General features: G+C 38.2%; 1 protein-coding gene across 1 annotated transcript in view; it reads right to left on the bottom strand.

The window, feature by feature from the left end:
• The window catches only part of ADCY2 (adenylate cyclase 2), a 1,028,223-nt gene that overhangs the window by 319,555 nt on the left and 691,971 nt on the right, over window positions 1–16,697 (bottom strand). Inside the window, exon 7 of the mRNA XM_063451927.1 lies at window positions 14,920–15,047. Coding sequence (XP_063307997.1) covers window positions 14,920–15,047 — 128 coding nt within the window. The remainder of the gene's footprint in view (window positions 1–14,919; window positions 15,048–16,697) is intronic.

The raw sequence follows: 16,697 nt of genomic DNA, 5'->3' as shown, positions 1-16,697 counted from the left end.
GATAGCCCTATGCCTATCCCACACATGCTTAAACTCCTTTACTGTGTTAACCTTGCAGCACATCTGATATACAAATCTGACAGGTGTACAGCACATGCGTGCAGTACATCTTTTAGATGTCTATACCACAGCTTCCACTGTGTAGTAACATGAACATTTCAGTCCATATTTGCAATCTCATCAGAATAGTGATGAAAGTCAAAATATTGACTGAAACATTGATGTTAAGAATTAATCCATTTCTGAAACAAATTCTGAGTGCTCTCCTTCAAGTGTTCAAGGAAGACACCCATCTTGCTCCCTAGATTGGTGAAAACATGGATTACCTGTCCCAGATTGGCAGTGTTCAAGCTTAGATTTTCAGTGGCATCCCAGTTTTCAGAACTGCCACTAGCTGAGTGATCACTGACTAATCGTCTCTACCCAGTGGAGAACCAATACCAATGTACTGGTCTGATGCCAGACTATGGATTGTCCTCTGCTGCTCTAAAATCCTCTCCAGCATCTCCACAGTAGAGTTCCATCGTGTACTGACATTGTCATAGACAGTGTGTGGGAAGACCTGCCTTCTTTTGCTCCTGCCTCAACAGTTGGCTAGCCCAGCAATCCTCCTGCACACTTCAATCACACTGGAAACTCTTATTTCCTTCTGGGATTGCTGACTCGACTACTAGATGGATAATCTGCACTGCATAGTGCACACCAACAAGGTTACCATCACGCAGAGCTTTCCCCCTATTAGAAGCTCCATCAGTAACAACAAACCCCACTACATTGGTGCCTGCTTCAGCTCTGACCCAAAGAGACAACATACTGTCTGCAAAATGTTATCTGAAGTGTGTTTTTCATCCATCACTTCAGCATGGAGAAGGAACGATATATAGTCCAGCTGATCTACAGATACACCTTCTCCCTTTCTGCTAGACCCTACTGCTGCTGTCGTATTTGCAGAAGCAGCTTCCTGAGACATACCAGGCTCCCACCAGAGTGATGTCAGGGAAAGAAAGGCATGCTGGCCACTTGATGAATCCACAAGTCTGTAGTAAAATGCACAGACTGACCTGCAGCCTTCGAAAGCTCCCTTTTCACAATTACAACACAGGCCTGATAGAGTGAAGGGACTATCCTCCTGCTGAAAGTGGAGCATTAGGGAAGATGGTATTGTGGAGCCACAGCCTTTATCAACTGTTTGAAAGACTCCCCTTCTATAATTGAAAAGGAAGCACCCCAACAGCAATTAACTGGCCAATAAGTTGTGTGATTTTATTCTCCTGCTGTTTAAATATAGCCCTGGAGTGGAATCCCCCAAATTGTTCCAGGGTGGGCTGGGCGCATTGTGATGCTCCAACCAGCCTTAGTTGTTGGCTAGCAGCACCAGCAGCTCTTGGCTCTGCAACACCTCCCCTGTCACTCCTAGCTGCCATGGAACTGGACATTGTGATATTAGCATGTATGCTGCCTGCCCTAGTACTTTCTGCCTCTTCCTTCAATAACACAGCCTTGTGATGGCTGCAAAGGTGATGGTTCATCCCGGCACTGGTGACCCAACACTCACTATCTGCTAACTTCCTTCCCACAAAGTTTGCACTTTGCAAAGCGCCCATCTCCAACACTTTCAAAGTGATATCAAACTCAATCAAAGATGGGCAGAGAAAGATCCCCTGCCTGCTTTTATACTGCTGTTTGGCTATTTTTTAAAATCCCCACTAAATCACTCACCATTGGATAAGCCCCTACAGCATTATGTCACAGGAGTGAGCTGATAAGTCAAATGAAAATCAGCTGACTCCCAAACCCATCTATGATACAGCATGTACGATTGGATAAGCCCCCACAACATCATGTCACAGGAGTGAGCTGATTGGATAAAGGAAAATCAGCTCACTCCCATGTCCCACCTCTTTGTTTCATACAAGCTTCGTTCATTCGTTTCTACCATCCCCATAACTAAAGCAATGCATTGAAAAACCACAAGCAGTTGATACAAATGCACAAATGATTTGTTTGTTCGGTGCGTGAACGTTATTCAGCTGACTCCCATTATTATTGCATTCGTATTGCTCGTTTGGCAGTTTGCATTGCAATACGTATTACACATGTACGTTACAGACAGTACACTGCCTGTCTGTAATTCAAAAAGCCGAACTAGTGATATGAATGAACGAAAGGCAGATTCATTCTTCCGCATTTCTTAGTTTGGCTTAATACCTTTAGATTTGATGGGAGTGAACAGAAAAAATGAATGAATGAATATATTGCCATTCGTTCGTTTGGTTACTAGTTCGGCTTTTTGAATTAGACAGACAGTGTGATACAAAAAGCCGAATGAATGAAAAAACAAAAAGCTCAGGGAAGAATTCCGTTGGACGCACATTCGTTTGTTCGTTCATTTGTCTAGCCATTCGTTATTCTGTATTTGTACAAAAATGCAGAGTTCCGTACGAAAATCCATTCTTATGAATACGAATGCCCAAGTCTAGTAGATATGAGTATGAGTATGGTATAAACAGAGAAAAAAAAAAAAAAAAAAACTGAGATAGGTAGTGGTAAAAATGTGATGCCAGAGAAGAATTAATGAAGACTGGGAAAGGTAAGAAGAGTATCAGAAAAGGATCATGACATGATGGCCAAATTTGTGAAGTGGTAGATTTATCAAGTCAATTATTAGTCAATTTAGTAGAAATGAGACTGAAGATATTCAAGAAGAGAGATAGAAGTGAGAAAAATGGTAAGACACATAAATACTACTCAGGAATCTTAGAAGTGAAAGTATATTTGGAATGATAATTAAAAGTAGGGTGAAGAGATTGTTTATTTTGTTTTAGGATATCATTGACAATTGCATGTATGATTGAAATGGGGAAGACACCAGGTAAAAGAGAGATATTAATAAGGATAGATGTGTTGGGAATGACACACTCTCAGCAAATCACTGCTACCCATTGCTGCTACTGTTTTCTTATTAGTCCTATCAGTAAAAAGTGGATAGGGTCCCAATTACTCAATTATTGTGAAACCATTCAAAAATGGCATAACACTAAATGGAAGGATGATGCTTTTGTACTACAGGCACTATCATTACTTCAATGAAATTAAAAGATTGCAGTGCTTATGATGCTACTTTAATACATTTATAAAAATCTACTCATCCTAACAAAATTATTCAGTTTAATGGGGTGTAATAAAGACTTCCTTCAAGCACCATGACCTTTTTTTTATTGATTTGACAAGGTCATAATTACACATGGTCAAAGGGAAAAGAATAGTTTAATTTTCGTTTCGGTAATTCCGATTTTCATTTAATCAAAATTCCTTATCAATTTCGATGAACAGTTAAGTGGCTTAAAAATGTATTGTGCTTGGAGAGAGAGAACCAAGGATGGAAGGAGAGAGGGAAATGAAGCCTTGGCAGATTAGAAAATGGAGATGAGGGAAAGAGGGAAGTGGAGCTGGGGGGAGCGAGGTGGAGTTGGGTGGAAGAGAAGGAGGTGGAGCCAGGTGGGCCAGAAGGAGATGGAGATGGTGGGAAAAAAGGGGAATGGAGCTGAGTGATGAGAGTCAGATGATGCTGTGGTAAGAGAGGGCAATGGAGGTGGAAGATGGAGCCTGGGGAAGAGGGAAATGGAGTTAAGGGGAGGGATATGGAGCTTGGTGTGAGAGAGTGAGATAGAACTGGGTGGAAGAGAGGGGGCTGAGGGGGGAGATGGAGGAGATGGGGGAGAGCTGATGGAAAGAGGAAGATGTTGCCTGTAAGAAAAGGTTTTTAAGGCTGCATGGCTACCATCTGGAGGGTACAGCCCACAATCTGTTAAGGGTACCTGCCATGTTTTTTTTCCACAAGGGGCACTGTAATGCTCTGTGGTCCAGTTGGGCACCAGATCATATTGTAGAATCTGGTGATGGCACGGACCCCTTACAAGATATAGAATCTCTACATGCACGGCCATGCTGGGAGGTAGTGATATCCAGTCTATTTCTCCCAGTGTCTTCATAGGATACCATGTGGAAAGACAGAAAGTGTCCCCAACAGCCCTTTGAGTACAGCCCACAATTGGTGCTCGATACTTACTGGACCACTCCTGGCAAAAGGTATGGTGAAGAGTAGGGTGACTTAAAATCTTAAATATTTGAATTTCTGTGTGTCTCTGTCATTGCATGTGTGTATCTGTGAGTCTGTTAATGTATGTGTGGCTAGCAGTTGATGTGTACTTTTTCCCTGTGCATGGCTGTGAGGCATGTGTGTATGCTTGTGAGTGTGTTTGGCTTTCAGATTCACTGCGTGAGTGTATGTCTGTCTGGCAGTCTGTAACTCGATATGTGTGTATCCCAACGTGTGTGTCTAGGATGTATATTTGTGTGTGAGTGTTTACTGTATTTGGAAGCATGTGGGTTGGTAGGGGTTCAGCAACTGTGTTTATAAGTGTTATGACTGAAACCCTGTAGGGCCAGAGTCGAGGCGGTGGATGCAGAGTGATATGCCAGGACCCGCTGGCTGGCAACTGTGCCACATGCAGAGAGGAAACAGAAGCAAGTACCCACCGCTAGACACTAGGGACCCTAGACAGTCTAATTTTATTGCTTGCTATTTTTCTTTCATTATGGATATCAGTGAGGGCCTCATTTTTGAGTTTTGTATAAGATCTTGCATAGGCTGGAGCCGCCTTTGAATGGGCCTATTCATCCCCTATTGAATTCTTCTTTTCATAATTATGTTTTTGTGTGTGTTTTCAGGTGTCATTGCCATTGTTTATTTAATAATGAAAACTTTGATTGCAAAAACATAGAAAATAAATTAATGCACTATTTGCTTGGAATGCCATTTTCTATTCCTTTAAATCTTGTTTTTTATAATCTCCTCAGATGAAATTAATTTGTTAAATATAAATGATAATGTACAAGCACTAATACCATCTTTCCCTGAAAATAAGACATTTCCCGAAAATTAGCCCTAGTTTATTTTTAGGGGATGCTTGTAATATAAGCCCTAGTTAGATCAGCGCTAGTTTGCTATCTATGTTCGAGGAATTTGCGGGATTACATGTGCTAGTTAGCTAATCTATGTTAAGGAAAGTTTCTCCGAACATTGATTTGCGGGATTCCCCCAAACGTGGACCTGCTTTCTGGCACATGCTTGCTATCGTAGTGCATCCTCACTTACTGGCGAATTTTCTTTACGACAGTGTTGTAAAAAGAGAAGCCTTTAATATTTTTACACCTAGACAAGATGAGTGCAAAAAGAAAGAGCCATTCAGTTGCGTACAAGAAAGGAATTGTGGAGGACTCCCAGGCCAGGAATCTTATGACTTTCTGTAAAGAGAAGAAGTTGGGTCTCTGAATGGTTCCAAAATGGTGAGCAGAGTACAATAACCTCAAGCAACAGGTGGACAAAGGAAATGCCAAGAAGCGCAAGCGTGGTCAGGTTGGCAACCATTATTTTCTGAGCTGTAAGACATCATCAGTAAATGGATTGCTGTCAGGAGAGCAAAGGCTTTGGATATGCACAGGGCTGATATTCAAGCATTTGCATAATTAGAATTATCCCCAGAAGATTTAATAGCATCACAGTATTGGCTGGATGACTTCCTTAAGCGACATGGACTGTCTCTAAGAAGAACAACAACACTGTTCAAATTAGAAGATACTGAAATTATTAAACATGCACTTGCATTCAAGGCCTTTGTTGATTGCATCGACTTTTCTAAATACCAACTCTCTAACATGATTGCTATGAGTAAATCTTCCGTGTTTATGGGCCAAGGATCTCAAAGGACAATTGATCAGAAGGGTATCTTGTTAATCTACTGTCAGGGTGGTAGTCCGGTGCCCGGAACCCAGACACAGTGTCCAGGCGGCGGGGCGTGGACCAGGACCCATTATGCCTGATGTTAAGAGGGAGTCTTCAGTGTGGAGGTGGATTAGCAGGGTCTGGTGCAGGGTAACCGTACGCCCCCTGCTGTTGAGCAAATCCTGAATCAGCTTCAGCGGATACCAGGAACTAGGAGCAAGGAAATTAGCAGACCTCCCAGGAGCTGAATAGGGAGGCTCTGCAGCAAGATTGTATCCAGTACTAGAAACAAGGCAAGACTAGAGATAGGCACCAAACAAGAAAACAAGACAGAACTAGTAGAACCCAGAACCAGAGAAGGATAGTAAGCTAAACCCAGAACATATACACAAGACATGAGGAAAACATGAACATAACATGGGCATGACTAGACAGGACTGTACATGGACTGGGATACAAACTAAAACAAGACAGGATAACATAGGCAAAACAAGAGGAGAAATAACTAAGTACTACATATGAAAATCATGGGGATTTAGTTACACTATATGATCATACATTGCATAAGCCTGCCAACAATGCCAATGCACCCCATATCTGGCAGGTCCTACACTGCCTAATGTATGCTAAAACAACCAAAATACATATATAGCACTTACCTGCAAGAAAGGGCAGAAGCCTTAACCCCTTAAGGACCAAACTTCTGGAAAAAAAGGGAATCGTGACATGTCACACATGTCATGTGTCCTTAAGGGGTTAAGGAGCTGCCTGCAGGAACACTGAAACAGAGTGAATGGTGGAAAACAAATGGGTGTGGCAACATAAAACAAACATTTAAATGAAACCTGGAGACTGGGAATCCCAGGGATGGATTACAGGAATGAACCCAAAAATCCCAGCATAAAGAAAACCAGACATAGAATAGAAAACCAAAAACCAAGAAAAACTAAACAAGAATTGTAACAAGAGTACTGGATACCAGAAGCCATTGCCAGACATCTTCACAGAACAGAGCAGGACGTGACATGTACATTGTTTTGGCAATTCATCTGGATGGAAAGAAAGTCCCACCTCTAACCCTCACTAAGAGCAAGAAAGACAAGATTGAACATGTTTCAGGCACTTATGTTCTTGAAACTGAAAAAGCCTGGTTCACACAAGCAGTTATGAGGAAGTGGACCAATTTAAGGCTTCCACTTGTTTTGCGAGGTGGGCAGAGGGGTCTGCTAGTCTGGGATTCAGCCAGCACTCTCTGCGCTAAAGACATTAAGAACTTCCTTGCAGAGAAAAGAAAAGATCAAGTGATGATTCCCGCAGACTCTTGATATTCCAATAAACAAGCCATTCAAGGGCCATTTGCACATGGAAATCAGTGACTAGATTTAAAAAAAGAATGGAGAGAAATACATTTTGTGAAGCTTAGCCTGCAAGAGGTTGTTACTTAGGGGGAGAATTCATGGGATAAAATCACTGACAGCTGTGATGCCTATGCACTTCAGGAAAAGTAGTTGCAAGAAAAGTAAGGCCGGAATGTTCCTGAAGAAGATGACATGATTGTATTTGAATAAATGTTTTGTGGTACATTTATTGTTGTACCGTACAATAAATGTTTTTTTTGTAGATTTATTGTTGTACAGTAGAAAAAATATGTTTTGTTGTAATATTATTATTATTATTATTATTATTATTATTGCCATTTATATAGCGCCAACAAATTCCATAGCGCTTTACAATATTGTGAGAGGGTGGAACATTTATTGTTGTACGGTAAATAAAAATAAGACATCCCCCGAAAATAAGCCCTATTGTGTTTTTTTGGAGCAAAAGTTAATATAAGATCCAGTCTTATTTTCGGAGAAACACCATATGATATATTTGCATATACTAAATAAGTAATATGTTAGACGAAGCCTGTGAGGCATGTGAAACGCATCACACTACACATGAGCGGAAGCAGAACTAAGAACCTCAGGTGGCTGAAACCCAGTAGGAATATATCCTGGACAACATTTTTATATGCTGGTGAAGCGTGATAGTGGTTACACAGTTTTGCAACCCACCAAGACTTCCAGTAAGCTGCTTTTAGATTGTGTTTTATGAATCAATATATTTGATACTGCACCATTCTGTTCGTTATGCTTTTGGTTTTTCCCTGTCAAAGATTAAAACTCTCAGATAGTGTTTGGCAGTTGATCCTTCACAGTGTGGGATTTCTGCCTCTCAAGTGGATGTCATGGGAGTCGCACCCCAACACGATCCGAAAGCCTTAGAGTGGCCGGACTAAACGTATTAATAAAGCGATAAACAAGGTCAGGGTTGTCACATCCTGTCCTGTTCTGCGGAGATGTCTGGCCTTGACTTCTGGTATCCAGTACTCTTTTTACAATTCCTGTTTAGTTTTTCTTTGTTTTTCTGTTTTTTTTATTCCATGTCTGGTTTTCTTTATGCTGGTTTTTTCTGGGTTCATTCCTATAATCTGTCCCTGGAATTCCCAGTCTCCTGGTTTCCTTTAAATGTTTGTTTTATGTTGCCACACCCGTTTGTTTTCCATCATTCCTTTTGTTTCAGTGTCCTGCAGGCAGCTGCTCAAGCCTTCTGCCCTTTCTTGCAGGTAAGTTCTATATATGTGTTTCTTATGGTTCTTTTAGCATACATTAGGCAGAGTAGGACCTGCCATATATGGCGTACATTGGCGTTGTTGGCAGGCTTATGCAATGTATGATCATATAATGTGACTAAATCCCCATGATTTTCATGTATAGTACTTAGTTATTTCTCCTCTTGTTTTGCCTATCATATCATATCTTGTCTTGTTTTATTTTGTAGTCCCAGTCCATGTACAGTCCAGTCCTGCCCCTGTTATGTTAATGTTTCCCATATGTATTGTGTACATGTTCTGGGTTTAGCTTCCTATACTTCTTCGGTTCTGGGTTCTCCTAGTTTTGTCTTGTTTTCATGTTTGATGACTATCCTAGCCTTGCCTTGTTTCTGTACTGGATACATTCTTGCTGCAGAGCCTCCCTATTCAGCTCTGGGAGGTCTGCTTAATTCCTGCTCCTAGCTCTTGGGATCCCCAGTAGCTGTATCAGGGACCTGGTATGTGGCTGCACAAACGCTGGTGCTCAACACCAGGGGGCGTGTGGTTACCCTGCACCAGGCCCTGATAATCCACTTCCACGCTGACTCCCATCTCATCATCAGGCACTCAGGGGTCCCAGTTTCCGTACCGCCACCCGTGACAAGGGTAAGCCAAGGTCAGGAATACAGAAATACAGAGTATGTACAATGCTGGGTCAGGATACCAGAAATAACAAGTCAAATATGAAGCTCTGTAAGAATATAAGGAATATAACAAGAGAGGCTTACTATCAGCACTAACGTGTATCCAGACAGAAACCACGATGAGGCAATGAGTAAGGGCTAGAACAGTATAAATAAAATAGGTTCAAAAGGGTTCCTATTTGTCCACGTCATCTCTGCAACCCCAAACAGCATGGGGTCGCATAGATGTCATGGCACCAACTTTTATTTATAGGGGCTACAGTTCAGCCCCAGAACCAGCAGAGGGAGAAGTTCGCGGGATCGAAGGTGAGTACAGAAATCTACCAGACAACCACTAGAGGAACTTTCAGGTGGTTAGGTGACTTTTGGTCCAACAAACACAGGGTAAAGTGACCAGCACAAAGTGATAAAATATGTGCTTATTAAATCTATTGATATATCCTAGTTTAGTGGTGGAGAATAATAAATAGATGGATATACCCTAAGAGAATTATTGCAATGATGTTCTTGTACATATAAGAGAAATAAAAAGAAAGAAACTCTCATAGGGCAATACGGAAATTCATATAGTTCACATCCAATTTATATTCTCATAAAGTCACAATCACATTTTAATGAGCCTGTTGGAATAACTGGCTCAGGTAAATCAACAATAAGTAATGCCCCTATATAGGTACAGTTAAAGACTAAGTATAATTGTTCTTAGAAGTATTTTTCTCCTTCAACAAAGAACTTTTGTCTTGTTGAAGAATATTAATAAAGTAAAAGACTGGGTTTTCTTTACAGGAAATTGAAGTTTAGCAATAATGTACAGTATATGTCTGTATTTATATACACTATTACACTTTTCGAATGACAAAATATTTTGCCTGTTGAAATGTAATACTGTATGCAACAAAAGAAAGCATTTAAGCAAAACAAATTTGTATTATCTTTCTTCAACAGAGTATGATCTAAAATATCAGGCAGGCTTAGTGAGAACTGAGAAATCTCTAGTGGTCATGATTCCACTCCACCTATTTCAAATTAGATGAGACTGTTTCCTCCGGGGCTACATTTAAGGTTTGAACTTCAGTTTTAATGAATTATGAAAGGACATTCCATATTTAAAGCAGTTCAATAAAATACTTTTTATAAAATAGTGGTATCCTGCTAATTTTCCAATCATATTTTTTTTTCTTGTATTACAGTGCATAATTTTTCTGATAGCATTAATTTTCTTTCGAATGAAACCATAGAATTAAAAAATAACGTAGTTAAAAAAAGAAAAGTGTTAACATGGCAAATGTCTATCAGATACATAATTGCTTAGACATAATCTTGAACATTTTTAGACATCTTTGTAAACAAGAGAACTAGAATATTTCATAAGCGAAATAATATCAAAGTTAACAGAACATTTAATTTATTATTCTTTGATAGCTCTCATTTTTATTTCTATTTAAGGACCGCTATTTTTAATATAATAATCTTTTCCTCAAGTTTAAATAAATAATCCCTGCCTTTGGGATTCTTTTTTGCCATATACATCTTTGCATCTTTGGTTAGACAGTGTTTTGAAAAATTACAGTTAATTCACATGTAAAGTCAAAATATTCAAACTGGAAAAAAAAATCTCCAAGTCAGTTTTGCTTTCAGTTCAGCTGCTCTGACCTTAAATTTGAAATTCTCTTTGAATTCACTTTGAATTCTCATTTTTACGAAATAACTCCATTACTGTCAAACAGTGAAACGCTGCCAAGTCAAACCCAAGGTTTGTGTATGTAGCTAAAAGTTCCTGTCATGTGCCAAATGTAAGGATTCAATTTTCTCAATTTTTTTTTTACATATACTTCATTTAAAAACGAATCTATTATCTTTTTTTTTAACATGGTAAATGCATTATTACATGAAAACAAAATACTTCTGAGGTGACAGTTGCTCTTTAAGTATAAATTATATAGCACTTTGAGAAATAAGTGGCTTTAGGAGTGTAATGTCCGCGAACAGTGAAGTGCAAAAGAAAAAAAAAATGTACACGTTTTGCTGCTTCCCTAATATTATTTATTTATTATTTATTTATAAAATATTTTACCAGGAAAGATACATTGAGACTTCTCGCGTTTTCAAGTATGTCCTGGGTTCACAAAACATTGCATTGTTACAATTAGGGTACAATAAAACACAAAAACAATATTAATACACAATAAATAAAAAATTTAACATAGAACAGGTAGGAAATAATATATCAGACAGACTACTGAATAAACCATTCCCAAATAAGGCAGGTGCCTTTTTTTGTGATTTTTAGGCAAACTTATTTTTTTGGTTAATTAAGGGCTTTTTGTAAAATCCCCACATTACGTGTTTCATCATTAAAGCTGATAAACCATTTTTTTTCATGGAAAGCTTGCAGGAGGGTCTCTAGAGAGGAAGCAGCCTCAAATCATTTAGTGCATATGAACTTGCATAACATCTAATTAATTTATTTGAATATATAAATGGACTACAACAAACTTTTATGGGACACATAAACATGGTTTGAATGGTTAATGTATGCTAATAATTTCAAATGATAGGGGCTACAATCTGCAATATAATTAACTGAATTGCTATAATGGTATTCATGTGGTGTGTATTTCACTACTGCACTTAGCCTGACAAAGACTGTTGATCAGACAAAATAGTGCTACATAAAGGAACAAAATAAATTATTTTTTCAACACATTCGTGATTGACCTAGTCTGTTTTATTACATTGTGTTGGAACTGGTGTCTGCATACTGTACTAAACAAATTAAATAATACCTAATTGTTCTAACAGTCTTAAAGGGATACTATAGGCACCAAAACAACTGTAGCTTAATGAAGCTGGTTTGGTGTATAGATCATGCCACTGAAGTCTCACTGCTCAGTTTTCTGCCATTTAGGAGGTAAATCACTTTGTTTATACAGCCCTAGTCACACCTCCCTGGAAGTAACTTGCACAGCCTTCCGAAACACATCATGTAAAGATAGATCTAATGATTATACTTCCTTTATTGCACATTCAAGTTTGTTTAGAATTTCTAACCACAACCAATGGAGGTATGATTACTGCTGCATAAACAGAAACAAACATGATTTAACTCCTTAATGGCAGTGAATTGAGCAGTGAGACTGCAGGGACATGATCTATATACACTTAAACTGCTTTATTAGGCTAAAGTTGTTTTGATGCCTATCATTTTACCTTTAAAGGGACACTTCACTATCCAAATACAAAATAAATAAAAATTACTGTTTAGTAGATATACCCTAAATAAATAAATACAGAATTTTTCATACATAAAATATCTAAAACAGCTTACAAACCTGCAGTTCTCATGTCTGCACCCTTTGCAAGTACTCCTCTTCTAACCCTGCCCAGCTTTTTTGTGGCTGCCCAATCACAGACTTCCCAATGCAGCTCAATAAAAAGTATTTGCAAGGCATGTGCTCTGGGCAATTGCCTGCCTCCACTTAGCTAACCCAACCAGGAAGTAGCAGCACATGTTGCCTGCTTGCAAGCCAGGGAGTGTTACCAGGTTATTTTATACACATGTCAATTTCTATTAAAATCTACAGTTTTTGCAAAATGAAAAGAATAGGACACACTCTTCATGTATAAAGCTTTTCAGCACACTAAAGTGCTTTAGAGGCCATTCACAACGTACTCTGTTCTCCTCAACCAGTCCTCTGAAACTAAGATATTTAGAAACAAGAACAGAATTAGATATATTTCAGCAGGTATCACGGCTCACTAATTAGAATTGATACATATAATTGATTGACTTATTGGTGTTTAGAGACATAACCTCTAGATGTCTACTCACAGGAATGGTTTTCTTTTTATATCAGCAAACGTTTTGCAGAGTGAGAGAGACAATTAGGTTTGGGGGTGTTGAGTGAGGTTAACCCCTTAAGGACAGTGTCCTCACTGTACTTTCTACTTACCTGCCTGCCGGTGTTCCCACGCTGGTGAACGCGATTGGGGACTTGCCTGACATCCCAGGCAGTCCCCATCTGGAAAGGCCAGACTTGAAGGCTTCAGCAAATATGAGTGTTTCAAAACAGTAAAACATATCAGTATATCATTGTATTATCAGTGAACAATTCAAAAAACAAATATAAACGCTAACTTTGGTCAGGGTTTGTGACTAAGTGGCTACTAAAAAAGACTGGACATACTGCATTTTGAATACCCTACATTTGTAAATGGTATGCCATGATAGGGGTAGTTCCTGACCTGTCATACGGTCTTAAAGGCAACATAACCAATCTGTCAAATTTCAATGAAAAGGGGAATGTTCTATATTTGACCCTGAAACTTTCCAAAACCCCATAAAACCTGTACATGGGTACTGTTGTACTCACTGAACAGAAATATGTGTATTTTTTTGCAGTAAAAACAGGATTATAACATTCACAGTTAAAACACCACGCAGAACTAAAATATAAGATTTATACATATTCACTTTTATTTTAGAGTTTATTCATATATAATTATGTTTCATATACATATTTGATGTGAAATAAAAGCCCTGTTTCTCCTGAACAAAATTATATATAATACGTGTGGGTGCACTTAATCTGAAAGAGGTAAATTATAGTTGAACAGGCATATAGTCAGATTCTAGGTATTGTTTTGATTTTGTTTTGAACTTTATTATTATTATTATTATTATGTTATTATTTATATAGCGCCAACAAATTCCGTAACGCTTTACAGTGGGTGGATGAACAAACATGTAGTTGTAACCAGACAAGTTGGACACACAGGAAGGGGTTGAGGGCCCTGCTTAATGAGCTTACATGCTAGAGGGAGTGGGGTAAAGTGACACAAAAGGTAAGGATAGTATTAGACTAATGAAAGTTGCGAGAGAGGAATCAGTCGGGAGTTATTAACACAATCACACAAAAAATTAATTGAGCGCAGGAAAAAAATTATAATAGTCCACAACCAGCTTGAACACCAATACGGAGTCTCTACTTTCCGATCAGAAAACTGGATAAAAACAGAGGGGTTTGTGCAGCGCTTCAGTAATCCTTGACAAGGTATATGTGGAGAGAATTAGAGAAGAAATAATAGTGTAGTGTTTTAAAACTGTAGTGGTGATAGGTAAGATAAAAGATGTGCATTCACACTTTCCCGGAGCCTCAACACAGCTCCAGTGCATGCGCCGGGGTGGAACAATCCCCGCTCATGGATCAAGTGCAGAGAAACAGAACTTGTACAATTGCCTCTATCCTTAAGAAGTTAAAAGGGCAGTGACTGCCATGATTATTTACTAAAATAAGAATTTAGATTAATTTCAAATTTAAGGCCAAACTGAAAGGCTAAACTGAAAGCGTAGTTCCAGTTCAGCTATTTTGACCTATTCATTTTGAGAATAACTTTGAATTCTCCCATTATTGATTAACCCTGTAATGTTGAAAATGAAATGGAGAGAAGAAATGTTATCAAGGCCATGGAAAGATGTGTGGCTTAGGGAATTGAGGAGATTGACGAAGGAAAATAAATTGGTGGTGAGATGAGAAATATATATGATGGAGAGAGCTAAAAGAATGGAAAATGGGCATAACTTTGCCTCTGGTAGTATACAAGGAAATACAGCTGTGGCAAGTACATTACATTTTGAAAATGGCTATTTCAAGACAGATGAGAATCCTGACAGATAGAGAAATAGACTTAAAGAAACAGGATGATGGTAAGGAATCACTAGGCATAGAATGTAATCATTTATGTTAAGCAGTCAATTAATAAAATGTAGCCATGATATGAACAATGAATCATTTCAGCTGTGGATTTTATTAAATTATTACTTAATTATATAAATATTTGACCACACTTACTTTATAGCTTCACACATATCCAATCCCATTTTCACACAGTTCTTGGCATGATTTGGTAAAGAGATTGGTAGTCCTGACACACAATAGTAACAATCGCCTAAGATTTTGATTCTCATGCATTCATTTTCCTGCAAGGAAAGATAATGTAAATTTGAAGCAATATCCTAATTTTACAATAAAGTCAGCATGCCTGCCCCAGTCTAAACTTGATTAGATTAGATTATGAGAAAAAAAATACCATGGAAGTCTTATATAACACAAACTTTATGGTAAGTGAAACGAGTCTGCAATTCTGATTAGCATACTTCACACTGACAGGTTTAAACATATGCCTCTATTCAGTTATTTTACAAATTCCTTTGACTTTATTTGGAATAATCATCCCAAAAATATATTAACTTCATTATGAAAAAAAAAAAATACTTGTATATTTATAGTCATTATAAACAAATTCTAGCTATAAAACAGTATTTTTTTACTAATGGATATTATAAACATTACTAGGATAATACATTTGGAATCACAAAATCCATATCATCAAGACTGTAAAATAGTCAAGTAGCACTGTAGACCATTTAAATCCCTTTCTATTTTTGGTAGGTTTTCTTAATCTGTCAAAATGTAAACTATTCTTAACAGCGCTACAGAATACATTTTTGCATTACAAAATACATTGCAAATACACATTGGTATGTAACAAATACCATAGTCATTCCATTGTTCTCAAAAAGGCTATAAAGCAGTTTTGGAAAGATATATAGCAGACTTAAGTTTATAAATGCAGAATTTAATTTTTTTACTGTGTTCCATGATCAAGTAAGCATTGTTCATGGTAAGGAATTTAAGGATAACTTGGCAAGACTGTATGATATTGTGCACTCGGTCCTAGATGTCCAGAATAATGAAGGTTACCATATATACTTAAAATTCCCAATTGACCCAGTCAGGGATACCCGTCACTTTGCATTCTAAGCTCTCACTGAAGTCCTTTGTCAAGCATTAAGGCAGAATAGAGATCCCTAATTGAGATAGGGTCAAAAGCCAGTCATCCATGTAAACTACATAATATCGTCCATCAAGCAGCCCCTTGTAACTCTCCATACCTCACTAGGGTGAACAAACCAATTTAAAATATGAACCTGATTAAGTCCAGGATTGAGAATGTACTGATCTCAGGACAAATAGCCAGGAGACTAGGAATTTCAATCCACTTTTTGTACAAACAAATCTGGTAGCATGGGTTCCAACATTCCTGTGCCACCAATACCATAACAACTTACCATGCCACATGTAAACATTACAGTCACAAATGAAGTAGGGGTCTTTCCAAACATTTCCTGGTTTGGCATGATAAATGCTATGAAAGTTAATTTGTTAAAGGGATACTATAGTCACCAAAACAACTTTAGCTTGGTGAAGCAGTTTTTAGGTATAGATCATGCCTGTGAAGTCTCACTGCTCAATTCTCTGCCATTTAGGAGTTAAATCACTTTTGTTTCTGACCATACAGCACATGTTACAAGCATGTGTGCTTACAGATGGGCTTGCACTCAATGTCTTGTAGCAGGTAACAGAAAACTTTATTTGGAGTTATTCCATAGAGTATAAAACCGACATTTCAGCCCACGTTCGGGGCTTTCCTCTGGATGAACAAACAACAAAGTACTAGCATAAAATGCCTAAATATATAGCCCATGAATAAAAAAATTAGACTTGCATGCTTCATGCTTCACTAATATGATTCACTTCTCCTAATATTTTATCCTATGCACCGCAAC

This window comes from Pelobates fuscus, chromosome 4 (genome assembly GCF_036172605.1).
Source record: "Pelobates fuscus isolate aPelFus1 chromosome 4, aPelFus1.pri, whole genome shotgun sequence".
NCBI classification, from domain to species: Eukaryota; Metazoa; Chordata; class Amphibia; order Anura; family Pelobatidae; genus Pelobates; species Pelobates fuscus.
Note: the sequence above shows the minus strand (reverse complement) of the source record. Positions and strands in the feature narration are given on the sequence as shown.